The sequence below is a fragment of the Anguilla anguilla genome, chromosome 10 (assembly GCF_013347855.1).
Source record: "Anguilla anguilla isolate fAngAng1 chromosome 10, fAngAng1.pri, whole genome shotgun sequence".
In the NCBI taxonomy this organism is placed as follows: Eukaryota; Metazoa; Chordata; class Actinopteri; order Anguilliformes; family Anguillidae; genus Anguilla; species Anguilla anguilla.
In genome coordinates this window covers 6,659,534-6,687,045 of record NC_049210.1, presented here as the reverse complement: position 1 = coordinate 6,687,045, position 27,512 = coordinate 6,659,534, and the positions used below count along the sequence as shown (strand labels likewise).

The 27,512-nt window shown below is 50.7% G+C and overlaps 1 protein-coding gene across 1 annotated transcript; it reads left to right on the top strand.

Moving 5' to 3' along the window:
• Positions 1–56: 56 nt before the first annotated feature.
• On the top strand, positions 57–26,973 carry si:dkey-112e17.1. Its single transcript, XM_035378827.1, has 7 exons — positions 57–303; positions 12,865–13,874; positions 16,938–16,989; positions 18,080–18,215; positions 19,523–19,677; positions 24,488–24,739; positions 25,774–26,973. The coding sequence occupies exons 1-7, from the start codon at positions 214–216 to the stop codon at positions 26,509–26,511; spliced, it is 2,433 nt and encodes an 810-aa protein (XP_035234718.1). The 5' UTR covers positions 57–213; the 3' UTR covers positions 26,512–26,973.
• Positions 26,974–27,512: the final 539 nt, after the last annotated feature.

Genomic DNA, 27,512 nt, shown 5'->3' with positions numbered 1-27,512 from the left:
GCAACTTCAACTATGCAATCGCAGCTTGAAATGATTGTATTCTGTGTGGCCGTTCCTCGGATGAAGAAGTGAACGCGCTTGGCCCAGCCTCCGCCGCACACTTTTTGCGTGCGGGTCCACGACCTATGAAAGCGCGCTCTCGGGGTTTCAGGTGAATGGGGACTGAGGACGGGAGTGAGTTACGGTCCTGTGCGCAACACCGAAAAGGGAGAAATGGAGAAAATTGCTCAAAAGACCCCGAACTGGGCACAAGTTTTCATGACAGCGTATCTTCTGTGGGTTACGGGAGCAACTGCACAGAAAGTAAGTGATGGGACGCTAATATATATTGTTATTCACTTAATTTGGCTCAATTTTCATGAAAAAGCCAAATGATTTTTTCACCTCTGCTAGTTCAGTCTGCTACGCTTCGGATAGACTACTGCGTTCACTCAAAGAATCAAAGAATGTGTGTGTTCTCTTTAGTTTTGTTATCGTTGGTTGTAGCACATTATTAAAAGGATGCGAATTTCGGATTGCGGTGTTTATTGACTTTGCGGCAAATTTAGGCTATAGTAGTGTTGACAACAGTGTTCCTGAGCACCGCTTGTCAAACGACAAGCTCTGTATTGCGCAGCACTTTTCCGTGCTTCGCTCCAGAGCCAGATGACGCTGTTTTGCTCGCATTTGTTGCAAAGTTGGCGAGTTTCTTGTTGGTTACTAAGTAGATTAATGTACACGGCAGGGATTTTGATACTGCTCCAGAAAATCTTTCTATGAAATGGCAAGTCGGCGATTTACTGTAAATACCCTAGCATGCTCAATGTGTAGCTAAAATATTAACAACATTACGAATTCCTGTTACATCTTGGCTTTGACATGTCAAACTTTCAAAACTGGTAAGATCGGCATTGGCTTAAAAAATGACCTCCACAAAATTGCATTCATTTTCTCACTCTGCTCCGTTCGATAAACCGAAAATGATGCTTTATCATTACGCTTGATAATAACTTTACATTGATCGACGCAGATATTTACTAGCCTATTTGTGCTTCAACAGAAGTATGTTTCATGCTGTGCGTATCGGTCTGTTCACACCAGAGCATTTGTCAAACTGAACTGACGGGAAACCCTCCAAAAAACAATCCTAGTGAACCAATGATCGTATTTGCGAAGCTCTTTGCGTGCCATAGTGTTTTTCAGACCGTTTGCATACTGCGATAGGCCGCCCCTTCAGCTCGCATGAGATTTGTGTGTAGTGTGCAGACCATTCATACTGGAAACGTATTGGGAAGTTCGGTCTCACCTCTCGTCCCTCTGAATAATCTCCGCCGTTTGGGCAAACATCACTCATGAAAACACAAACCGCCTGGGACACGCAGAACAAATACATGTATCATTAATATTGCTATCTAGTCCTTGAGGTCAGTAGTAACCTACTGCTGGTTTTTTATTCGCCCCCTCTGAATCAGGGCTGATTCAAACCTGGGACACCAGGTGAGTTAAACGTCTGGCCAATCGGTGGCATAAATCGACCCATTATCTGTCAGGTATAAAAGAAAAGCAGCAGTAGGCTACTACTTGCTCTCAGAATCTGATTTGTGTTTCCCTAGCGTATATTAACATGCGCGCGAGCAGCCGTGGTGAGATGCGTTTGTTTCCGATTCTGGCCTCTCCTCTTCGCTCAATTGCTCTTCTCTGTTTTGGAAGGGATTTTCCTCCAGGTCAGGGATGGACAACGATACACAAAACATATGTTGTTCAAAAATACAAAATGGCGTACCTCCCAGAAAATGGTTGCATAAACTATAACCATAATTAATAGATGATTAAACGATACCATTGCATTATACTGGTCTGCCTTCAGCACATTTAGCAGACGTTTTTATTGTAGTTCTTCCACTGCCTTTGTACCGTTCTATATTACACGTATCAGAAGCACCCCCAAAAATTGCTTTGGCTCATTCTAACCCTGTCCTGGAGTGAACCCATAAGGTCAGCCTGGTTGTCTTGCTTGCGGACCCATTCAAATCTGCTCACGCTAGTCAGCCAGGTGTCACTGTAATTAGTGGTGAGTAGCTACTCTGGCCCAAGTTGGCCTTGGGCCTAAATCTGGGGGAGAAAATTGGGGGAAAAACACTGAAGGACTAATTAAAAAACCAGACAGAAATGTTCAAATGTACAATAAGAGGGTGAAGCCAGGAAGCAAAAAAATGAAGTTAAATTGAATTCATTATTTTACAAATAGTTGAATTTGGGGGAAAAAAGATCAAGTGGGAGAGCTGCACAGGGTGTGAGATTTGAAAAGGAGGTGGTTTGCTTGTATATTAGTAAATTCACACGGACAGACCAGGCTTGGGTTCCCACAACCTCCCTTATAAATGAGTAGTCTGGCTCGCCTGTGGTCCAAACCTTCTGTCTCCTTTAACCAGCAACATACCACTGACACTTCATTGGAAATGGCAGGGGAAATTAAACACACACACACACACACACACACAAGCCAGAGTCCTGATCTGTATTTGCTTCAGGGTTTTTTTCCCCCCCCTCCAGTTCTTAAAATCTTGTCTTTAGCGCTGAACTCCAAGGCTCTCGAAAAAACAAACGACCGTCACCAAATCTGCCCTCCGTCTCTGTCTGCGGAACAGTCGCTTTTATCAGAAACATCCTTTGGAATGCGCCGGAAAGTCCCGTCGGGAGGTAGCAAAAAAAAAAAAAGCACAACCGCCCCGTTTGCAGGACATTGATCCTTTTTTTGCGCTGACTGACTAGCCTTCACGTCACCGTGTCGGGTCATGTGACTTCACGGAGATGACGGGGCCCGATTGGACGAGAGCCCGTCTTGCAGAGCGCGCGGCTGGGGACGATCCGCGCGCGCCGTCTGCCGTCGAAACCCGGCGGCTGAGAACGAAGCGAAGCTGAAATTAGCGCGTTTATCCGCGGCGGCGGCGCCTTCGTGCCATCGTTTCCAGGGGCAACGACCCCCCCCTTGAATGCGGAGGTGAACGAGGGCTGAGGTGTTTACCCTGCGAACGCGCGGCTGGCGGCCCCCCGGCGCCGTTTTTTCGTGAACGGCTGGGCGGCGGAGGCGCTCCGGAAAGGAGTTTCCTCGGTTTGATCGTTCGCGGTCCTCGTCGAAACCTGGAAAAGGCGTCTCTAATCTGATCGGGACTCGCAGGTGATTAGCAGATTCCTGCAACACGGCAGGCCCCTTAATGATCGCGCGGCTTGGCACCGGCGCGAAAGAGAAACTCAGGCCTGGGAGGCGCCTGTGGTGTGCGTGAGATTGTCGCTCTGTGGTACAGAAACGCACGCGTGCGTAACTCTCTGGAGCGCGCGATCGTCGCTCTGTGGTAAAGAAACGCACACGTGCGGAACCCACCGCAATTCAGGCTCCCTTCTGTATGGGTTCGGCTCTATGTGGGTCAGGGGGTCCCCGACCTGGAGGGCCACGGAATCCTTCAGGGGGTCCCTGACCTGGAGGGCCACAGAATCCTTCTCGGGGTCCCCGATCCTGGAGGGCCACAGAGTCCTTCTGGGACTCCCCTGACCTGGAGGGCCACAGAGTCCTTCAGGGGTTCCCTGACCTGGAGGGCCACAGAGTCCTTCAGGGGTTCCCTGACCTGGAGGGCCACAGAGTCCTTCAGGGGTTCCCTGACCTGGAGGGCCACAGAGTCCTTCTGGCTTTCACTGTTACTCAGCGCTAAATTGCTCAATTAAAGTGACTGATAGCCCCGTTGCGTGACACACACCGCTCACCCGCACAGTGGCAGTTGGGGAAATACGCGCTTCCCTCTCTGTGACAGTCCGGCGATTTCAATAACCGCCTCCACCACGCTTAACGGGAATAGCTCTGCTCCCACAAGCTTTCATGGGTGCAGACTGGGGCCCATTCATGCCGGCTGCGACAGGAGGGGGGGGGGGGCGTGCTGGGCGATTCTTAGAAACGGGCAACAAAGGCGGTCGGCGTACATGGGATTGTCAGTGTGTCCCCGGCTCGGGCGTCTGTGTGCACAGGGTGCGCGCTATCTCCGCGATTATCTGCCTGAGGGGGCACTCTAAATGATGGCTTTGTCCCCTTTTGTATCAAGTTGATTTTTGGAACGTGATAAACAAGCTTGGAATCCGTCGCATCGAAGAGAAAGAGAGAGAAAAGAGAGAGAGAGGGCACCCACGTCCGATAGAACCGTCGACCCCCGGTCATCTTTTGCGGACGACACGGCGTTCGAGTTCATGTCGGATTTGAAATGTTATTACAGATTTTGTGCAACTCCAGTGCCACACCATCGAAGTGCTGATTAAGAACTAAAAAAATAAATAAATAAACCCGACTTCTCTGTGTAAATTGAAAGTGCAGGTCTGCTGTGTCAGGGGAAATTGATTTAGGCGAAGGCCACTCACAGTTGGTTCAGTGAGATGGAAGGGGCTTGTACAGGCTGACGCGTTAGGACATGCCCCATCAGCGTGTGGGAGACTGATAGCTCAGCTACCAGCTCAGAACCTTAGCTGATGAGACCGGACGGCACTGTTCCACTGTCTGTGAGCATCACTCAGCCACCCGACAGACCATCTGGTGTCAGAACTGGCTGGCCGGATCGCGCTCGTTCTGGAATGTGGAAAATACTCCACCGAAATGATCAGAAGTCGCTATTGGACTTAGACACAGATACTCTGTCTAACACATGTATTGCAGATGCCCCCACTCCTGTCCCCAATTACTACAGTCGTGGAAGGCAGAATGAGAATGGTGTTAATTGCATTACATTACAGGCATTTAGCAGATGCTCGACGACTGACACAACTCTTACATAGCATTTACATCGCATCCATTTATACAGCTGGATATACACTGAAGCAGTGCAGGTTAAGTACCTTGCACAAGGGTACAACGGCAGTGTGTCCTACTCGGGAATCGAACCTGTGTCCTTTAGGTTACAAGACCAGTTCCTTACCCATTATACTACACTGCCGCCCTAATTAAGAGTGTATCGCTGGCCTTGAAGCTCCGCCCACCTTACTGCAGGCTCAGACCCGAGCGCTAGAATTTGGGCAATCGCGCGTATCTCGACGGCAGTGGAAAACGCGAAGCGTTTTTTCCGGCGCCTTCTGGCAGGATGCGGAAAAACGCCGGAAGCGCTGCGGAATGGCGGACGGGAACGCCGCGAAAGAGCGCATTCCGTGCTGACAGTGGGATGGCTCGGAATGCACTGTCACAGGCCGGGAACCAGATGGAAATGACGGGAATAATACACTATCATAATAACCTTGGGAAGCGGCGTTTCCCCCCCAATTGAGTGGTGGTGGGTGGGAGTGAGGAGGGGCTGCGCGAGATTTCGGGGGTGCGGGGGTGGGGAAAGATTCCCCCAGCTGAATGGTGGCAGGGTGCCAGCTGTTTGTAAATTCGGGCCGGGTGAACCCGTGGGTACGGGGCACACGCAGTCCGCGTACGGAGGCTGACATCATGGGAGAGATATGTGATGAGTTTTGGGCTCGTGTATCCCGGCCTTGTGCAGCTCTGGAGGGGAGGGTTCAGGGACCCCGTCAGCAGTTAAAGGAGCAGAGGTCCTTTTCCGACCCCTCCCCCCCCCCCCCCCCCGCCCCGACTGATAACCAACAGCAGGCCGCACATCGGCAGGTGAACTTCAGTCTGGATGCCCGGGACCAACCGGCCGTTAGGTGCCCGATGAAACGGACCTTCTCTTCCCAAGATCCCCCCCATGACAGGCTTCAGTGGCTACAGAGCGATCACGCTCTCTTTTTTTTTTCTTTCCCCTCACTACCAGCGAACAGGCCTGGGAAGATCCCAGCCCCCCCTTTTGAGGGGCCCCTGCTGGGCTGTTTATGAGCGAGTCGGGGGTGGGGGGGGGGGTGTTTGTGCATGTGAGTGTGTGGTAACTCCTGGGAGGCCGGCCCCCCCAGTTTCAGGGGTTTAGCGCTGGTGTTGTCAGCTCGTATAACAACTCGCAAACCTGCAGCAGAGAGAGAGAGAGAAAGAGAGAGAGACAGAGAGACACAGCGAGAGAGAGAGGGAGAGAGAGAGAGAGAGAGAGAGAGAGACAGACAGAGAGAGAGAGAGACAGAGAGAGCTCCGCAGGCAGGAGGAACGTTAAAAACTACACCTTCGACACGGTCCCGCCTCCCCCCTACCCCACCCAACCCACCCACCCTCCCTTCTTTTGACAGAAGGCCATGTTGAAATACAGCTAATGCTGTTGCCAAACGTATGTTATTTTGTTCGCCGCTCTCGGTTAAATCTCTGTCTGGAATCGAAGGATCAGCGTTAAAAAAACGAGCGGGTAAAAAAAAAAGTGTCGTGGTTACGAGAAGCGCGTCCAATCGCAGCGCACGGATTAGCGATGTGGAATCTTTACATGCACAGGAGATAAAATGGCAGAATATTCTAAGCCTGTGAAAGCAAAAAACAAAAAGCAAAAACAAACTTGGCAGCACTAATAAGAACAACCAAAAAAAAAAAAAAAAAGGGCATGACTGTCACTTAATTGTGGCCTTTATCTTAAAGCCCCGATAGCCTTCAGATAGAACCAAAAAAAATTATACAACTAGGACAATTCTGGGCTTTGTTTTGGGTACTTTTTTGGTTACCAAAATGACTTATAACAGTGATCTGTGCCTGTTGGAGGGGGGGCTGGGGGGAGTGCGGGGTGGGAGGGGGAGAGGGAGAGGGGGGCAGGCAGGGTCCTGGTCATTTTTCGGGGTTCACGGTCCTGTGGGGTCTTACGTAAACCCCTGCTGGAAGATACTTATTAGCGGCACTTCATTAAAATGCTATCTCCCGCTCGGCCGTTGAGAGGTGCACCGAGTGCCCCCGGCGGGCCATTGTTCCCGCCGGGGGGAGAAGGGGGGGGGGGGGGGGGCGGCCTTGATTAACTGCCGCCCAGTTAGTGTAAGCGCGCGGTGAAACAGAACTGGGAGGGCTTTTTTTTTTTTTTTTGGCATCGTCGGAGCGGCCCGTTTCCTTTATGCGGGCACGAATGGCCATTCCTGCCCAGTCTAGCGTGCGGCCCAGCGAAGGCCCGGCGAACAGATGCCCCGCTCTTACGGGCCCGCTGTCGCAATTACGCCGCGGTTCCCCCGGCGATGGAGGGTATATTCACCATGAAATTGCATGAAAAATGGGGGGGGTGGGGGGGGGGGCAGGGGGGTTGGGGTTGGCATAGAGGGAGGGATGGGGGTGGAGGGGGGGGGGGAAGTAAATCTCTCTCTCGATTCTGCGTTTGCCTAATAACTAGAATACCGGTTTTTACAAGGTCATGGATTTGTACGAATTAGGAATTTAAATAGGTACTCTACTCTTTTACTATCTTTGAGTGGTGTCTGCCGCTGACTATCTTTGTTTGAAAGGTGCTTTGAGTGACAATACACAAAAGGCACTCTATAAAATGAGTTACTGTTATTATTTTTATTAGTAAAAATGCCTCCCCTCCATGAAGGTGATTTTGGAAAGCCTTCATGTGGGGCATTGGTGGGTGGAGAGCCAGTTTTCACCAGAGCTTACAATTCCAGGAGACCCCCCAACCCCCCCCCCCCCCCCCCCCTCTCTGACCGGGCGCTTTAGCTCGCAGCCCAGATGCAGATTTGGGCCTGGACCCCCTGCGGTCAGGTTATTGTCCTCAGTCTATAGCATATTGCATAATACCGCTGTGCCAAGGCGAAAATCGGCTTTGCTCGCTGACCTCCCCAACCCCCCCCCCCTCCCCCCCCTCCCCCCCCTCCCCTCCCCTCCCCTGTGGGGGGGGCACCGTTTGACCCGTTCAAATGTCACCCTGGTAATCATTTCTGTTCTGCCACGTAAAGTCCCGATAAGCCCAAGAACTGGTTGGCTGTTTTTCTCGTGGCTTTTCTGAGCGCTAAAAAGTCACCGGCCAACCTCGCTAACCGGCGGGGTGGGGGGGGGGCGTCCCGCAGAACGGCTGCGCTAGCACGGCTGCAGATGGTACGACGCCGATCCTAAACGAAAGAAAATCCGTCCCGAAAAAAGGGGACGCGAGGGTCTCAGCTCTCTCGGCACCGCGAGCGCAACGTGACCTCAAGCCTAGAGGAGCCTGTTATTGCTCTGTTCTGTAAATGTTATTTGTTTCGGAAGACCTTTCCCCCCTTCGCTCTTCCCGCCTGTTCCGAACAGGCTGTCCGGATCGTCGGGCCCCGCCACAGCTGCTCTGGCACGGAACGTTTTTTGGGATTTTGGCTCGCACTGAGAGGAGGAGGTGCGGCTTAACGGACTAGATTTTTTCCACTCTGTCCACTTGGCTTAGTAATGTCTCAATGCGCACAGAAGCAATTCAGGCTAAGCACCTTGGCCAGGGATGGAGTGACAGTGCTCCACGTGCCATTCGAACCTGCAACCCCTGTGTTACCAACCAGTTTTTTTTTTAAACTGTTACATGATGCGCTGGTTTAGACATTGACTATGGAGAAGATGGAGGAGATGATAAATAAACATGATAAAATAGTTACTGAAAGTGTAAAGAATTAACACTTTACAGTTAATTTACCAATTCAAATGTAAAGGACGTGAATGTGAAGAAGCGTTTCCTACCTCAGCAGAAGTCAGGTGCTTCCTCAGCGCTCAGCTCGATGTCCCTGGGCGTCGATAGCACAGCCAGGCCTTTGATCCAGCTGTTCATCCAGCATTACAGAGCAAAACGTGCCCTTGTGTAATCTTCAGCCTTGAAGAGTGCATCTGGACGTGGGCTGCAGTGACACGAAGAAGATGAAAAAGAAGTTTTACAGCATTGCAGGCATTTAATGCATTGACTGAAATATGGGGTTAAACCCCCAAGCTATGCCACAACAGTATCCTGAAACCCCCACGCTTTCAGCAGGTTGAACCACCCGAAATATTCTCTTTAACCCTTTAAGGTGCACGATAACAGACATGTGATTAGAACGTGAACTTAACATTCTAACGCTGGTGCAGCAGTCACCGGTCAGTTCTAGAATACAGTTCTTAGAATTCTGAAAAGAACATTCCATAAAACTTCTCTTCAGAGGGTTAAAGCCCCTCTTTCCCTCCATCAGAACACTACTGCGCCGTGCGATATCGCTGTTTGACCAACTCTGTGTCAGCACTAAAATGATAACCGTGGCAGCCTTGGAGCAGATAATATTTTAGTTTTTTTTTTTTTGACAATAACAAAATCAACCAACCCAGGTGCTCCTGGACTTTTGTGTTATAGTTTTCCTGTCCTTGGATTCAACGTAATGCGAGGAGCGACTGTAAATCGAAAGACTGCCAGGAACTTAAAAAGATAGCGGTGATGTTACACAGAGGTAAGGCAGTGCTTTTTCCAGCAGCTCGCTGAACGCGTGGTTACGATCACAAACAGAAGTGATTTACCTTCCCACAGGACACTTTTCATACTCCCTTTCCTTTACGGGCTAGACCCTGTTCGTCAGGTACAGTTGCGACTCGAGAGAATAATTTATTTCCAAACCCTCGAGCTTTGAAGTGACTTCCGTGAGCGGCGCACATTTCGTGCCATCTACGCGATTTAACGACCCGCTCCCAAACACGACCCCCCCCCCCCGGGCGTGCGCCACCTTGACCCGCGTACGGTCGAGCGGTTTCCGGGCCCCATCTGGACCGCCGAGGCCTCAAAGGGGCCTCAAAGGGATTTTTAAAGGGTCCCGGCTGAGGCCCCTGAACCCTTCCAGTGACGACGCGGATGCGGTCCCGACAGGAACTCTCTCCCGCTTTTTGGGAACGGCCGCGTGCGGAGCGAGGAATGCGTTCCCGTGACGTTACGGCGGTGTTGCCGTTGGAAACGGAGACTTCCTGTGCCGTGACCTCTGGGGTCGGTCCCGCGCCTCGCTTCAAGCAGAGAGGGTCAGTCTTCAGGTCTCTCGCCCCCTCCCCTGTGCCTTTTAATTTAGCGCTAGAGCCCAAAGTGAGCTCTCTGTCTGATGGGCTCTTACCTGTCTGCCCAGGAGCTGCGGGGGGGGGGGGGGGGGGGGGGGGGGGGGGCAGATAAGGGGGGGCTCTCACTCATCTCTTTCTCTTTCCCATCTCTCAACTCTCTCCCAACTCTCTCTCTCTCTCTGTCTCTCAGCATCCCATCTCTGCCCCCCTTGTCTCTGTCTTATTTCTCTCTCTCACTCTCTCCCATCTCTCACTCTCTCTGCCACTTCTCTCTCTAATGGGCGTGCCGCCGTCTCAATCCTGTCCCGACGGGAGGGCTAACAGACACGTGGCTCCTGCCGTGGACGTTCTGGCACGGAAGGGGGGGGGAGGAGAGCAGAGCGGGGGGTCCAGCGACCGCGGCGGCACACATCTGACTCCCATTAGAGTCCGAGGGGCGAGGGGCGAGGGGAGAGGGGAGAGGGGCGAGGAGAGAGGGGAGAGGGGAGAGGGGCGAGGAGGCGAGTTCCCCCGTGCGTCCCGCACACCTGGGAAGCATTACGTCTGAAGAAATGCCTCTCCGGGGTTGCCAGAGCGGGCGAAAAACCCCCTCGGCTGTTTGATGCGCTGCCGCGGGGCAGAAAGGGGAGGGGGGGGGTGAATAGTTCAGGGGGGTGCGTGCACCTCTGAGGCAGTTTGGATTCAATCAGGCGCGTTTTTGTTTTGAAGAAAATGTCTTTCGCAGGCGTTTGGGCGCCCGTCACTCTGCAGCCCCTTTCCAAATATGGCTTTTTTTACGCCCCGTCCAACGCACACATGCAGTGCAGCTCCCACGTATGCATCCGCAGACCCTGACAAGTGCCTCTTTTTAACCCTTTAACGTGTCAGATCGCAAACATGTGATTAGTGTGGTCTCAACTGAACATTCTAATGCTAATGTAACTGTCAGGAGTTCAAGAACACAGACTAAGAATTTTTTTTTTTTAAATTAAAAAAAACAAACTAAATCTTCAAAGGGTTATAGGACACTGACGGCTGTTCTGGAAAGGTACTGATCGTTCACTACGCAGTCATCATTTAATACGCACATCCACCATCTAAAATGATATCAAACTCTTTCAGGAACATGTTAATAAATTTTTTTGAAACTCACATGAAGTCAGGAGTGATTGTAGAAATGTGTGAAACGTACAACCGAACATGTCCTAAGCCTAATACATTTTTTACCATCTGCCCTGGTGCCCGATAAGAATGAAGCACTAGAGAGCAGTATGAAATGCCCTACAGTTGTATAATTGGCAACAGGAGATTAAGCTTTTTTGTGTCAAGTTTTCCCTGCACTGTAATGGTTTGTAATCAGAGAAGGCTGAATCACCAGCGCGATCACGTGAAGACCATTGAAAATAAAAGCGTGCCAATGCCTGCATGCCGGAACGAAACGAGAAGGCCCTGCTATGAAGAACGCTTTGAAAACAAAATGGAAAAAGTAAGAGGCGGAGGTAATATGTCTCCAATTAGATTTCTGTTGACTGAGAAAGACGATTTCACGGAGGGAGTTCACTTCTCAAAGCGCGCGACGCGTTGAGGAGGAAGATGAGCGTTTCCGACGGCCCCGACCGCATCGCGAGCTGCCGTCCCGTTCCGTTCGGCCGCCCCGAAGGCCGCCCCCGCCCCGTTGTCGCAGGCGGTCCGGCGGTGTTTTTGAACCCGGACAGCACCGAGGCGTTTTTTAACAACGCGCTGTCCGAGGGATACTGTTACACGGACCCCTCGAGCTGGAAACATTCGACGTGCGTCCGCGCCAAGAAGAGCTGCCAGTCACGCTCCCGGATATCTGAACGTCGGCTATTTCTTTTATTGTTTTTGTTATTTTTTTTCGCGGAGCGATCGATATCGCCGTCGTGTTGATACAGGCTGTCCCGCGTCGTGGCGGGTGCCAAACTGAGAGCCGCTTGCGATGTGGCCGTGACTTGACTTACGGAATGCCTTCGTACCGCGAGCGGTAAACACACTTAATGTAGTTTTAAGTGCCGTGTCCAAACAACAGCGGCAGCCATCTGTCTCGGAAAGCTGCGGGCCCCCCCCGAGCCACAGAGATGGATTTCCCTTTCGCGGGGCCTTGCTGAGGTATGTGTTTACGCCAGAGAGAAAGAAGGGGATTCGTTGTGGAGGCCGCGTGCTTTGTAGCGTCTGACTTCAAAGCCTCCGTCGTATAATGCAATAATTTCCGCACGCACACGAGCGATATTGTCCATCTTGGGTTCATAACTTTTCGCTGAGAACGTCAGAGCGTGTAATGAAAAGCCAGATCCCTGTTTAGACGAGCTCTCTTCTCGCTCTGTGTGTGTGTGTATGTGCGTGTGCGTGTGTGTGTGTGTGTGTGTGTGTGTGCGTGTGCGTGTGCGTGTGCGTGTGCGTGTGCGTGTGCGTGTGCGTGTGCGTGTGCGCGTGCGTGTGCGTGTGTGTGCATGTGTGCGTGTGTGTGCGTGTGTGCGTGTGTGTGTGTGTGTGTGTCTGTGTGTGTGTGTGTGTGTGTGTGTGTATGTGCGTGCACGACAAAGCTGCAGGCAATGAGGGTTGTCCGTTTTGCTGAAATGATACACATTGTCACATGCAGAAGATCATGCCTGCAAAAGAACGATATTCCTAAATGAGGTATGTTAAAAGTGGCAGCCTAGCCTGCTAGGCTTAAGCCTGTGTGCTGATAGCCTAAACGAAGCAGTGCAATCCCGCTGACCAATAGAGTGCACTTCAGAGAGCTAAACCCGCCCACTTTTCTGCTCGTGAACCAATATCACATCAATTCAAGTGAATGCAGGTCTGAGGTGATTCGGTCCTGAACTGAGACCCAGGAAGTGAGACCCAGCAGTGTGTCTGCCAATCATGCATGTTCCTGGCGTAGCTGTCCCCCCACAGCAGGACAGTGTTGTTTCCAGACCAGGCGAGTGTGGTTCGAGGTCTCTTGATCTGACCATCTTGTTGTTTTTTTGGGGACTGACGAGGCGGTGTCTGTGTCCTCCCCGCAGGTGTACTTCGACTGCGGGGCGGTGGTGGACGTGGTGGACACCCGAGGCCTCGTCCTGTCGCCGGGGTTTCCGTACAACTACTCCTCCGGCACGCACTGCGTCTGGCAGTTCTTCGTTCCCGTGGGTTACCGGCTGGCCATGGAGATCCTCGACTTCGACGTGTTTGAGAGCCACGACATCGTCGCCAGGTCCCCTGTCGACTCGCAGTGGGGAATGGAGGAGGAAGAGGAAGAGGAGGAGGAGGCGGTATATGACAGGGCCACACCCACCCCCAGGGGGACCCCCATCGATGGGGATTACCTGGCTCCCCCCGACAGCCCTGGCCTTCAGGCTCCCCTGGGGGCCACCCCAAAGCCCTCCCAGGCCCCCCAGAAGGAGGCGGTCAAACAGATGGTGGTGGTGCAGGAACAGTCCACCAAAATGGAGATGGCCAAAGTGTCCAACTCGGCCAAGTGGACCGCCGAATCTTCCCCCGCCCCTGCCTCCCCGTCACCTCAGTTATACCCCCAGCGCCCCAGCCAGAAACAAGAGAACTCCATTTCCCATCAGGCCTCGAGAGGAGACGGCGACCCCGACCCAAGCGAGCCTGAGTACTGGGCCGCCCCAACCCCCCCGGCTCTGACCCCTCCGTCGCCCACGGAGACGGACACGGAGGCCGCCAGCCCGGAGACCCAGCAGCCGCTGGCGGACGCCTGCCCGCACGACGTGCTCTACATCTCCGACCTCGTCACCTTCTCCTCCCGGTTCTGCGGCTCCAACAAGCCCACGGGCCTGCAGCTGGCCTTCGGCTCGCAGGCGGAGATGGTGGAGGTCATCGTGGAGCTCATCACCACCACGCACTGGGGGCGGGGCTTCGCCCTGCTCTTCCGCTACCAGAACCGCACCGAGCTCGGCGACCAGCGGCTCCTCGCTCCGTCCGCCGCCGGCAAGACGGACACCCTGCTGGCGGCGGTTTGCGGAGCCGCCTTCTTCGCCGTGGCGCTCACCGGCGCCCTGTGCGTCATCTTCAGGTAGCCATCTTGTCATTTCGAACACCTTTTCACCTCAGCTGGTGGGCAAGGATGGCGGTATTCACGCTCGCATTTCATCCAGCCGGCTTCACAGACTAATCATTTAGCTCTAATCGTTGGCAACTTTGCTTGATAAGCTGATGAATGATGGTGGAAGTCTTTTTGTGTCCCAATACGAAGCACTTTCACTGCAGTCTAACCTATGAGTGAACCAGCATTACCGAGACAATTACCTCATTAAGTAAGGGGAGGAGACATAACACATAAACATGCACACATCCTTCCTGGTTCTCCATCCATTTCCTACACAAATATTCCCTGCCCTGCGATTGGATGGTACGCTTCCTCCCCAGCAGCCAATCAAAACGTTTCACCGGTAGACTGCTGAAACCGTAGGGAGGACCGACGGGTGTCTCCAACGCCACAAGCGCGAACGCGTACAGTCATTGTCATCTCTCCGTCCCTCGGGTCTTTCCAGTCCGCCAACGCGACGGACCAACGCAGCGTTAGCTCTCTCTCTCTCTCTCCCTCTCTCTCTCTCTCTCTCTCTCTCTCTCTCTCTCTCTCTCTCTCTCTCTCTCTCTCTCTCTCTCTCTCTCTCTCTCTCTCTCTCTCTCTCTCTCTCTCTCTCTCTCTCTCTCTCTCTCTCTCTCTCTCTCTCTCTCTCTCTCTCTCTCTCTCTCTCTCTCTCTCTCTCTCTCTCTCTCTCTCTCTCTCTCTCTCTCTCTCTCTCTCTCTCTCTCTCTCTCTCTCTCTCTCCCTACGTCTTTGATCCCGGCAAACAAAGGGCGCCGAGAGTGAATGAGATATTGATACGCGTCAGGTTTGTCTTCCGGGCTCTTGTGAACCGCTGTTGACACAGCTGGAGACCTGCTTCCCCCCGATCGGAGCGAGAGAGAGAGAGAGAGAGAGAGAGAGAGGGAGAGAGAGAGAGAGAGAGAGAGAGGGTGAGAGAGAGAGAGAGAAAAAGAGACAGGGTTTCGCTTCTAGGGCCTTGATGTTCTGTTCACCGCTGAAGAGAGGTGCAGCGCCTGGAATCAATTCCAGCAGACAAAAAAAAAAAAATCATAAAAAGCAGTTACACAAAAGTGAGCGCAAAGAAAAGAAAGGAGAACGAGGGGGCGGCGAGAGAACCCCCCCCCGCCAACGCAGCACCGTCCCGCGGAGATGCTATTGTAATTGTTTAAGAGAAGGAACGCAAAACACATCAAAGGGGTGTCATTTACAAGCCGTTCCTCTTTGTCAGAGAATTCCCCAACGCTAACCTGGGAAGATGCTATCGCTGGGAGGCTGAGACCCAGTCACTTTTTGGAGCGCCTCATGTTCGGAATGTTCTGGGCTGATCCGATGGCGGGTCCTTCTGCCGAGAGGTTCGATAACTCCGGCACCAAACCCCCGCACCCCGAATGAAAACATCTTTTTACGCAACTTGCTATTTGGGGACCCAGAGAAAGGGAGGATTTGTATTTTCGTGGCCTTGGTGTAAGACATGAGATTGGCTTTTTTGGAAGAAGGTAAATAACACAGTTGCGGAAAAGCATTACTTCACAAAGAAGGTATAAACCAAATAAACGCCCCGCTGAGCTAGGCAGGAATTAGACTGAGCCGTGTTATTGCTTTCCCCGTGCAACAGGCTGGCTGTTTGGCTGTTGTTTACAGTTGCCATGTTGCTAAATTCGGTTTTTTTTTAAAAAAAGGGGGATATTTGAAACAGACGGTTGGAATAAACCCAACGTCTAACTGAGGGCAGCGGAACAAACGTTAAAATGTCAGAAGGCCGTTACATTGACCTGAATAGCGAAGGGCTGAGGAACAGTCTTATGTGGACTGAGGCGTTCTCTGTGGTGGCGATGGGGGGGGTGGGGGTGTGCTTGGCAACAAGACCCAATCAGGGCCCCACGCCATTTTGGCATATTATCACCATAATGGCGCCTTTTGGCGGCAAGCGGAGGAGCCACAACTGAACCGCCGCTAAGACTCACCTGGCGGCCTCGCCACGCCACCCATCGTGTTCGCTGTTGTGCGCGAAACACTTCCGTGGAAACGCAATGGCATGTTCGCACCTCCAGTGAAGAGCATGTCTTTCCTCACAGGCAGCCGCAGGTAGGCGAGATAACACATAGCACAACATCACAACACTGCACAACATATGAACGTCAACGGAGCACAGCTGGGATGCAGCTACCACAGTTGTGAAAAAAAAAAACTCACTAGCCTAAGTTAAGTTTAAACACTTTTTTTTCCAACATTGTATACAGGATATGACTAATTCATTTACCCAGACGGTGATTAAAGCAACAGGCCAGCAAGACTGAGAAAGATGCAAGGGTTTCAGCAATGGGGAAACCAAATCTCTATAACCACCCCGTGCTTGGCCTTGCCAAAAAGGTACCGTTTGCCTTGTGCTCGTGTAAACTCAGCACAATCAGGTTCTACAAAATGTCTGCAGCTCATTGATACAGAGGGGATTTATGGGATAGTTCAGACCTCCGTGGACAGGGCAGACCCGATGACCGGAGTTTAGCGGGTGACCTCAAACACTCTTTTTATCTCCTTATGTCATTAAAGCTCGTTAAATCCGGGCAGAGGACCACACAGAAACGGCGAGAGCGCGAGAGCACCCGAGGTATTCATCTGGGAAGAAAGCGGGAGGTTCGCTTTGGGCCGGGGCGGGAACAGCCTTTCCCCCGATACGAACGTAAACACACCGCCCTCTCTCTCTCTCTCTCCCTCTCTCTCTCTCTCTTTCGACATCTACCCGCGAAACGCTCGCTGGCCGCAAAACAAGCCGTTTTAAGTTTACACCTCCTCATCCATAGCGCTGCTCTAAACCCCAGAGGGCTGCGTTACATTCTCTGTCATGGCCGTTCACCACACCGTTACTGCGGGTGACTCTGGGAGGGTACGGACCCAGAGCTCAGCTCTGATGTGCCGACCGTATACCTCTGACGGAAAAGCGGCTGAACTGCGTGCTAAAAATGTCCGCAGATTGTGAAGAACCCGGGTAAACAATTCCAAACATATATCACCATGCTGCTCTGGGCTGCCTTTTTTGTTTTGCAGACCTAAACTATGCGTGAAGAAAGCCAACGCCAGTTCGTCCAATAGCTCGGAGGTAAGAAAAAAAACACACACACACACACGCCCGCACGCACACACACACACACACCTCCGTGGAAATAACTCAGACATTCCTCCTCAGGTTTTGTAACTCCGTGCGGATCAGGGAGTCTTTCCCTTCATATCCTCGGCCCCTTGCAAACAAACACCGAGGAATGCGGCCGCCCCAATTTATTCCACGTAGCCCCCGAACTTAAAACACTCGCTCCATCAAAGGGTCTGCCCCGCACATGAGAGGAGCAGTCTAGCCCTTTCCACAAACATTTTGACATCTGTTTTCCGCCAAATAGCGGGGAACAGATGTCCGTACGTTTGCTGCTCACCCGCGCTAGCTTTTGGTAACGCGGTCCGGGACTCTCAAACCGTAAAAAAAAGATAAGTGGGGCTGGGTAACTATGTTTTTTTTTCCCCCCCTCATTACACAAGCACGCGCCAATCTTCGTCATCTAAACCACGGTGTCGGAAAACACATCAGAGTGTTCGACCATGGGGAACCGGTAAAATAACGGACAAATACGAGCGCCTCCCCCCCCCTTTTATAAAACAGACCCGGATTTGGCCTCCCCCCCTTCTTTGACAGCTCTAATGAAAGTTCTGCGTCACGTCAAGCGAGGCTGTAATCATTTAAGAAGGTGTTAAATGACGGTGCTTTGGAGTTAGCGATCGGTCATTAAAACGAAAAGGCATGTGGCCTTTATGGGCATGTGACCCAGTTAATGAGCAAATAAATAATCTGCATCAAACCCCATTAAAGTTAAAATAATGATTATATGGAATTTTAAATGTATGCATAATGTTGTAAATCAACTGCATTTCCATTGTAACCAGTGCAGTGCTTGGTAATTTGACAGTGGGACAGTGCATTATATGCATTAGGTTTTTTTGTTGTTGTCGCGTATCAACTTTTGACCCGTCATGCCCTTGGACCCCCCGAGTTGGCGTCCATTTTAGAGTGTGTAAAAGAGCAGTGATTCGGGGTGAGCTCGTAAATGGGTTTGAAGTGTGAAAGCATGGGGTGGGGGGTTGGAGGGGGGCAGGTAATAGGAGGGGGGGTGTGTTAAATGAGCCTCCTCTGTCCTGTTCAGCTGCAGGCGGGCGTGCCCAGCTCTGCGCCGGACGTCAGCGAGCTGCAGCTGGTGCCGCCCAATCAGCCCGGCCTGGAGGTGCCCGCCAACGACGAGGACCACGGACGCACCCCGAGCCCGGGACAGCCGCACTCAGGTGGGCCCCCCATCGCCCCCATCGCCTCCCCCGCCCCCCCGCCCCGCCCCCATCAGGTCCCTGGCTCCAGCCACCCCCCCCCTCCCCCAAGGTCTGTCCCATCACAAGCAGGGCTTTCATTTGTTCCTAAACTGAGCCTCTACATTTTTTGATTTTATTGGGTCCAATTTTATAATGGCCTTCTGAAACTGCGGAGGACAGAATGGGAAATGTTTGGGGGCGGTGGGTGGGGGGGCGAGGGGCGCGGAGTTGGGGGGGGGGCGGGGGGGTACTTTGAGCCTTAGGCTCCCGCAGATGAATTCTATGGACTTTCTCTCTTCCCCTTGTCACGACCTCTCTCATGTGGCCTGTGCCCAATTTAAAATGACCTACTTTCCCTGCCATTTCATCTGGTTCTTTTTTTTTTTTTGGTTTTTTTTTTTGTTGTTTTTTTTTGAAAGGTGTTGCGAACAACGGGTCACGAAGAGTGCATCGCCCGACGTGCAGGCTGCGATCCCCCCCCCCCCGCAAAAAAAAAAAAAACGGACAAAAGCGCAATACAAAGATTTCACTGTATTTTTTTCTCATGGGGAAGTAATTTATCCATTATGGTGGAATCGGTCCGCGTACGGGACTTGTGGGTGGCCGCGTTCCCGAGTCCGCTATCCCGCTCAGCGCGGCTCGTCCCCGCTCGCTTTCCGCGGAGGCCGCTCACCGCGTTCGCCGATCGATTCAAAATTCAGCCGACACCGGCAAAATAGGGTAACCTGTCCCTTATCAGAATACCGACCCGTGTGAAGAACCAGTCAATGACCGTTTGGAGGTGTTACCGATGGGACGTTGCCTTTAGAACCTAGGTTTTAGGAAGGGAGGTTGGGGGGTCTACTTTAGAGGGTCCCTGGTCTGACTTTCTATGCAATGACTAGATTTGGGAAAATATTTATAAATATAAAACTTTTTTAAAATTAAATTTAATATAATTGTATTTATGATGGGGTCCCCCTGAGTGGCTTTGCTTGTGTGGCAACATTCGTATGATTATCCCGGGGCGATCCAAATCTGTGCCTTGTGTGAGACCTCGTAAGGCCAAGGGCCAGGGCTGAACCGGCCGCCAGCTTTAAAGGTCGCGGCATTTAACCCCGATATAAACAACACGTTAACTCCTGTCTTAAATGCAGTCTAATTACTCCCATTTCACGACGCGTTTCGGTGCGAGACGCAAGCATGTCGCAAATATTTAAACGGGCGTTCTTTTGAAGAGTTGTTTTAAATGACCCTCATACGTTGGATGTTTCTCTCCACTCCCCCCCCCCACCCCCCTTTTCCAGGTTCCTCTATCAGTGCTGGGGCTGATGTTTCCCAGAATTCCGAGCTGGAACTGTCGCCTGACGGACTGACGGAGCTGGACCTGGGGACGGACGAGGTGTTCGTGATTTCGTCGGGGCCCAGTACGAGCACGCGACTGCCGTCCTGCCCCTACACGGTGAGGACCTGACGCCCCCCACCCCCGGGAATTCCCTGTCCCCTCCTCCACATCTTCTCCTATCTGTTCTTCACACTCGATAAAGTTAGAACCTGAACAAAAGGCAAAACTGACCCTCAGTCAGTACTTCTGCTGAAACTCCTCATGAATGTGGGCCTTGACTGGGTTCAAGTTTGGCCCCTTTAGTTCAAAATGGATACCGTTCGGCCAGGGCTGCCCAACACCGTTTCCTGGGGATTTACCGTCCTGTAGGTTTTCACTCCAACTCTAACAAAGCGCACCTCATTCAACAGCTAAAGATTTTACTAAGCTGCTAATTAGTAGAATCAGGTGTGCCAAAATCAGGGCTGAATTGAAACCCTACAGGATGGGAGATCTCTAGGAACAGGGTTGGCCAGCCCTGGGTTAGGCTACGTACAAGGGAAACCCGATCCCTCATCCACTTTCCTACTCAGATGTTTTATGAAATACGGGCTCTGGTCTAAGATCAGTTTGGGCTCTTTTATATCATAACGGAAATGGACAGGGAAAGCCTAACCCTAGATCAGTGCTTTATGAATACAGGTTCAGACAGGGAGAGGATCCAGGATCCTGGCTTACATTTAAAGTGGGCCCAGTTCATCGCAGTTAATCTACCCCTCCCTATTTAATACATTCATGCCATTCACCTGTATGGAAGTGTGAAAGGGTAATGACGTAGGCAGGGCAGGTAAGGTTACCGTCCCTCCCCATTTTTATTTGATATTTTTCCCCCCTGTGTAAGGCACTTGTAGCGAGAGTTTGGCAGCGAGCGAGCGTGCTTTGGCAGAGCGAGCTGGCGTGCTTTCCGGAAGGTTCCTAGCTAATGACCGTATTATCTGGGCGGCCAGTTTCCCACATCTGACGGTGTGTGGCTTGGGCCCCCCCTCACACACAACACAACCCCCCCCCCCACCACCCAAAAACAGCATTCTAAATGTGTCCTCACAGGTGGTTCTCTGTTGGGCCCATTTGCCACAATAAAAAGGAAAAAAAAACGATCAAAATTCCTTTATATAATCCATTATATTTTCGATGCTTTTGTTGAGTAAAGAAAATGTCAGCGCTTTCATGGACCGGGGGGAAGAATAGAAAGGCTTCCATTCACATCTGGGCATTTATTTTCATTTTTTTTTTATTTCTTCTTTTTTATTTTTTATTTTTTTTGTCCGTCCCTTGTCTTTTCTCTCCTACAACAAGTCCCCATTGTGCGGGGGCTTTTGTGGTCTCACGGAGAAGTCCATTGTAAAACCCTCCCTTAAATCTTGTCTAGACGAAACGAGCTGTAAGTGATTCTTTGTACGGATTATCTGGCTCTTTCAGATGAGAACGCCCCCGATTAACAGCTGACTAATGAGCCGGGGGGGGGGGGCGGAATCGGGGGGGGGGGGGGTACGTGTCTGAACCCCGCGGCCCGATGACCGGCCGTTCAGATGAATGGTCCGTTTCAGCCGGTGCCCCCCGGTGGCGCGGGGGTGGTTCAGCGGCCGTGGGATTTTTTTATGCCCGTCTAGCGGGGCCCCTCGAAGCTGGCACACCTGCCCGCTCCTCATTACGGGCCGGTTAAGGGCCCACACCGTGCCACAGGGCCCGCTGGCACGAGCAAGATGGCTGCCTGTTATACCGGAGGTCGCCGTTGTCCTGACGTTACCGCCAGGAATCGTTCTTCCATTTTTATGTCCGAGCGCTAGAAAGTGACGAAATCAGCGACTAAACTTTCGCTTGCAAAACAGGGCTGGGCCAAAATACACTCAACCCAGAGATTTTTTTATTGCCATTTGTTTTCTTCCGGGAGAAATATCTCTGATCGGGGCTGAATTGTTAAAATGAATCCTAGTCATATATTCATTTATTCATTTTTAGTGGCCATTACACTAGTAATAACATTAGTTTAATTGTGGTGTGTTTTCTTACATCCACCCAGCTCCCAGGCTGAAACCCCTCCTACAAAGTAAGAGGCCACACCCACCCAAAACCTCCCACCCGCCAACCCACCCAAAAACTTGCACCCTTAGCCAACTGATCCCCTTACCCCTACTCTACATTCCGCCAGATGAGCTGCACCCTCTACACAGCACCGTCCAGCTGAAGCAGTTGTAGGCAAACTGCTGATCATTGCACTACTGCGATGAAGCTGGTTAGCCTTGGTTGGCCAGCTCACAGAGACCCCTCCCCTCTGTGCCATGTGATGGACAATTATCTCATCTGGCAACACTTTCACAGTACCAAAGTGCCTCAACCTACTGGGCCAATTACCAACAGTGGTAATCTTTCAGTAATAAAAAGTGCAGAATTCCTCTGTACATATAATGGTATTTGGATTTGGAGACAATCTTTCTGAATCTTGTTTACCGTGTGAACTGGACTTAACGGGTTCATGGCTACGAATAACGGTTACAAAACGAGTTTTTGTTCCTTATCGGACCTGTGTTTTGTAGTTGTTCCAATGGCCTTCGGTATGCACTTATTGTACGTCACTTTGGATAAAAGCGTCTGCCAAATAAATGTAATGTAATGTAATGAGGGAAAAAGTGAATTTCCCAGAAAGATTATTACATATTTTTTTTCAATGTTCGTCATCCATTCAGATGTTTGTTTGCCAAACAGTGCTGAGGTGTCATGGAAACGCTGAAATGGATACCGCAGGAAGTTGTGCACGGTTATTTTGCGAATAGAAAGGGAAAATGGCTCCCACTTTGGAAAATGAACTTAAGCAGGGGTGCAGTACGTGATATCGTCCGATCAGCAACAATTCAGACCACTTCAAAGAGCACTTAGGCCACAGTGTTAATAACAACCCTTTCTTTCGGGTAATCTTTTTAAACCTTACATAATAATTAGTTCGGAAGCCGACAATTCGAGCCAAAGCTACCCTTTATTTCCCCCGTGGAAAAGCGGCACGCACGCCTCAAAAAGTCACATGACCCGCTCTCTTCAAATTCAGGGGAAATTAAGCCGCAGGTTCAGGTCACCTTCCGCGTTGAATGTGTTTACGGTGAGCCAACTTCGAGGACGATGGACTTCGCGGGTTCACGTCAAAGCACGGTACGAAATAGCACAAGCAGCAGAGTCCAGAAGCCATAAAAGTGCCTCCAAAAAAAAGAAAAAAGGTGGGTGGAAAAAAGCAACACCTACTCCAAGTGTTATTTGCTACTTTACAAAATAGCTATGACCCAGAACGGGCTTTAAAGAGACCCACTTACGCACGGGGAGTGGTTAAATAACGTAGGAGGGAGTCTTTGGAGATGGAAAAAATGACACACGCGCTTAAGATTACAAGGTGAAAACTGCGTGGAGCGACGGGCCTCCTGAGCAGCTGAAAGCTGAACGATAGTTACTGTCTTTAAGCGTGAATTTAGCTCCCGGTGGAGCTCCAACAGACCAACAGCTGATTTAAAATATAAAATAAAAATAAGGCTATCAGGCTGAAATGTAGCTTACGGACCAATAATATATGACATTTGTTGCTCTGGGCTATCATTATTTTTTTAAGTTATCAGTATACTACTTCTATAAATTATTATTTTTAATGCTATTTTTGGACATGATGATAGACAGGTAGTATTCTTCTTTTAAGGGAATACATTTGTCAAACTGTGTTCCATGGAATAACATTTTCTTTCTAATGCCTTATGTATGTCTTATATTTACACACTTTTGTATGCGTGTCCTTTGAATATGGGGGGTCTCAGTCCTCATACAGTCATGATTTTAGGGGCCTTGAGATGAAAAAGATTGGAAACTTGGAGCATATCATGAGTTATTCAATCACATATACCTGCCAATAAGGCAGGAGACAAATATTTATTATATTTCCAATACATAAAATATGCTCATATGTGATTACAATGATGTATTTCATATGTAATACATGATGCATGATTTTTACCTCTCAGTATTTGGAGTCAGTTTGATTCCAGTGCAATGCAACTCAGTCATTTCAGTTCAGGAAAATAACAGAATTTCTATTTGAGAATTTAAAAACCCTCATGCAACATTGAGATTGTTTTTCCAATTAATTTAATTTCCCCAAATTGACAGACCATGGAGCCCACCCACACACTGGAACAGTGCCTCGTCTAAATGAGCCACCCATCAGCCCAGAACAGAAGGTTTTTAATCACCCAAATTAACTCTGTTTATGGAACAGACAACCCAAAGCTGCTCTATTGATGAGCAAATGTTGCAAAGCTATTTCAAAAACCCAACTGCCGCTGTACTGAACATCTGGCTACACAGCTTTGTTACTATGGCAGCAGGTTCAGTCAGATTCTTCAACAATCTACTTGCTGGTTGCACCTCCATCATCACAAGCAAACGGGAACACCTCAAAGATTGTTGCAAAATGCTGCAAGATCATTTAGAGCAAGGATGCCCAACTCCAGTTCTAGAGTGCCACAGCATCTGATGGCTTTTAGTGTGTTTCAGCAACAGTGATTTAAGTTAAGTTACTGATTGGCTAGATTCCACACACCTTGTTCTCAAGGCCTTAATTGGCTGCTGACTGAAAGGAAACTGCGAATACCAGCAGCCACTGCGGCCCGCCAGGACTAGAGTTGGGCACTCCTCCCTCTCTCTCTCTCTCAAATTATACGTTGCTTTATTGGCAAGAAATATACAAGTAGGCATTGCCAAAGGCTACAGAAATAAATGTAAATATTAATGCCAATGAATAATTACCAATGTTTGCAAAAACATAAAGTCATAATGTATGCTTACACAATAATAATAATAAATAATGTATAATCATACAAGCCTGTGTCTTCTCTTCATCTCTCTCCCCCCCCCACAGCACAGGGAACGGTTCCTGCGGCACAGTGACACCGGCCCCAGCCCCGGGTGCGACTGGCCGTCCCCCGGGTCCTCCGGCGACCTCCCCGCGGGGGGGCAGGGCAGCCAGGGGGGCGGGGGCGGGGCCAGCAGCGCCAGGCCGCGAGCGTGGAGCGTGCGCACCTTCCAGGACCTGCTGCCCCCCCTGCCCCAGCTCCACAGGAAGTGGCGGAGCTGGAATTCCAGCAGCCCCTTCACCAAGCTGGTGGACAGCGTGAGCCCAGCCGCACATCCCCTGCACTACACTCGGCAGATCGTCTACTCCTGCCTTTTCCCTAAGGCAGCGGTAATCAATCCTGTTACTGGAGATCTGCCATCCTGTGGGTTTTCAGCTCAACCCTAATCTGGCACACCTGATTCTACCAATTAGCAGCTTAACAAAGATCTCTAGCTATTGAATGAGGCGTGCTTTGTTAGGGTTGAAGTGAAAACCTAGAGGACGGTAGATCTCCAGGAACAGGGCTGGACAACTGCGCTGGGTAAAACCCGGAAAAGCTCTTTTTACTTCAGTCCATGTTCCAGATCTGGGAGGGTTCCGGGTTTTCCTCGATGCAGTTATCAAACTAACTCGGTAATCCTGCTTTGTGAAACAAGGCCCGGTTTTCCCAGGTTTAAAAAGTCCCGATTACAGGGGAACAAAGAAAACCAGCAGCACTACTGGTCTCGTATTTCAGTGTCCCTGGTCTAAGTGATTGTTATGTTATGTAATGTAATGCATTGTACTTGGTCATCACCCTTCAACGTTATGCATGAGATTAATGTAAGTGGAATGATTCAGCTTTAACAGGAGGCAGACAGAGCTTTCGATGTTAAGCACACAGAGCTGAGCATCTGTGAAATCTACCGACTTGCAGTTTATCAGCTAATTCTCTACAGCCTGGGATTTCAATAGGGGGTCCTCGAAGGTACTGTTGGAGGTCCCTGGCCAGACGTGACATGCAATGACAATAGATTTGGGAAAATATTTCAAAATATAGAATATTTTCCCTTTTTGACATGTGGATGCCTCTGAGCCTGGATGGGGGGTCCCTGGATAAGAAGAGGTTGAAAACGCCTGCTGTAGAGCCTCAGCGCATGGTCTCTCATGGTCTCATTGACACTGCAGTTTACAGCCGAGGCTCTGCTACTTCCATTTCACTCGCATTTGAAATTATTAATAGAATTATAATAGGGGAAAGGAGTCTATTGCTGGAAGTGACCCCTCCCCCCTCAAACTGACGTTTTATTTTTCCTGTTTACCGCTGTCAGGCCCCGGGCGGTTCAGGGCCAGGTTACCACGGCGACGGCCCCCGTAAGATCTTCTCGGAGACCCACCTGGAGGCGGGCGAGCGGGCGGACTCCTCGGCCGGCAGCGCCTCCTACCCGCTCACGCAGGCGGCGCATAGGCAGCGGCGGCTCCACTCCGCCAGCAACCTGCGCCGCTCCCGATTCGCCGGCAAGGGGCCCCACCCCCACGGCCAGGCCCCGCCCACCGAGGCCGTGAACGGCTTTGAGGCCCCTGGCGGCGGCGGCGGCGGCGGCGGCGGAGGGAAGCAGTGGGAGTTCCCGGGGGACGGCGAGCACGTCAGCGTGCCCGTCTTCGCCATCTCCGAGGAGGAGGACCGCCAGCCGCTGGTCGCGGCGGAGCACCTGGGGCAGCCGCCGGCGCCGCTCCCGAACGGGCTGGGCCCCGAGCCGTACGGCGGAAAGTCTCCGGCCCGGGGGAGGGGCCCGGCGGCCCAGAGCCCGCGACCCAGCGGCGGCGTCGGCTCCGCCAACGGCTCGCTCCTTCCCCGAGCGCGCTCAGACCGGAGGCCCTGGGGAAGCCACGCCTCCTCCCCCTCCTCCTCCAGAGATGGCCCCTCCCTCCCCTCCTATTCGCCCGTGGACGCCGAGGTCCGGGAGCTGAAGTCCGCCCTGGTGCACCACAGCACGGCCAATCAGATCAAGCCTGCCTCTCTCAGCCAATCAACAGTGCCATGCAGTGTGGTGGGCAAAGAGATGTGACCTGTCCAACCAGAGGACAGAGAACACTTCTTGGTTTTTTAAATGCCAATTTATAAAATGTAAAGGAATATACAACCAACAGAATACCTTCGATTTCTAGCCTTATATTATAATTGTATTTATGAAGATGTGGTTTTTGGGCAAAAAGATGAATACATGGAACGGGAGAAGAACCTTTTACTCAAGTTTTTTTTTTTTGTTTTTTTTTTTAAAGCTCCACTCACCACCAATACATTTCATAAACCAACATATTTCTACAAATAATATACTCAATCTACAAATGTGTATGTCTGTATCTTATCAAAAGCCACAATTAACATGTTTGCTGCTCTGACACTTAAGCACTTATCTGGAGCGTCTTGCTGACACTTTGGTGAAATTCTGTGGGAGAAGTTGAACTCAAACCGGCTCAGTCCTTTGGAGAACCTTTGATTGTTTGTTGGTCCAAACTGGCTGCAGAACGGCTTCCCTTCGCTGGTGGGTTGGTTGTGATTCGGTTGGGTTTGGTTGCTCTTTTTCATCAAAATAAAATAAAATATTTCATGTTGTGCATTACTGGATTCTTAAAATGGAATTTAAAGATAATTCTATTATGACGGAAAAAAAACCACAAAATAAACTAGTGAAACTACCATAGCGGGCGTAAAAAAACTAGACTACTATATATATTATGTTTCATTCATCAATGGATATTATTCATTTGAAATTGTGTACCAAACCAAGACAACCTACATAATTTCTACAATCATTCTGCTTCTGGACTTTAAAAATTAAAAAGGGAAAAAGGCAGACGTTTAGTTTTGCAACATTTTATTAGTGCAGTTAAGCAAACAGTTTTCTTCTATATCCATTCTACCCTAACAGGAAATCATCCTCAGCATCGCTAATACAGGCGAGGCACTAGAAGCTGCAGAAGGCATTGAACCTAACCGTTAGTGCTAATCTATACGCCCAAATCCGTCCTCGGCCAACCAATACAGAACAAAAAGTACAGACCGATT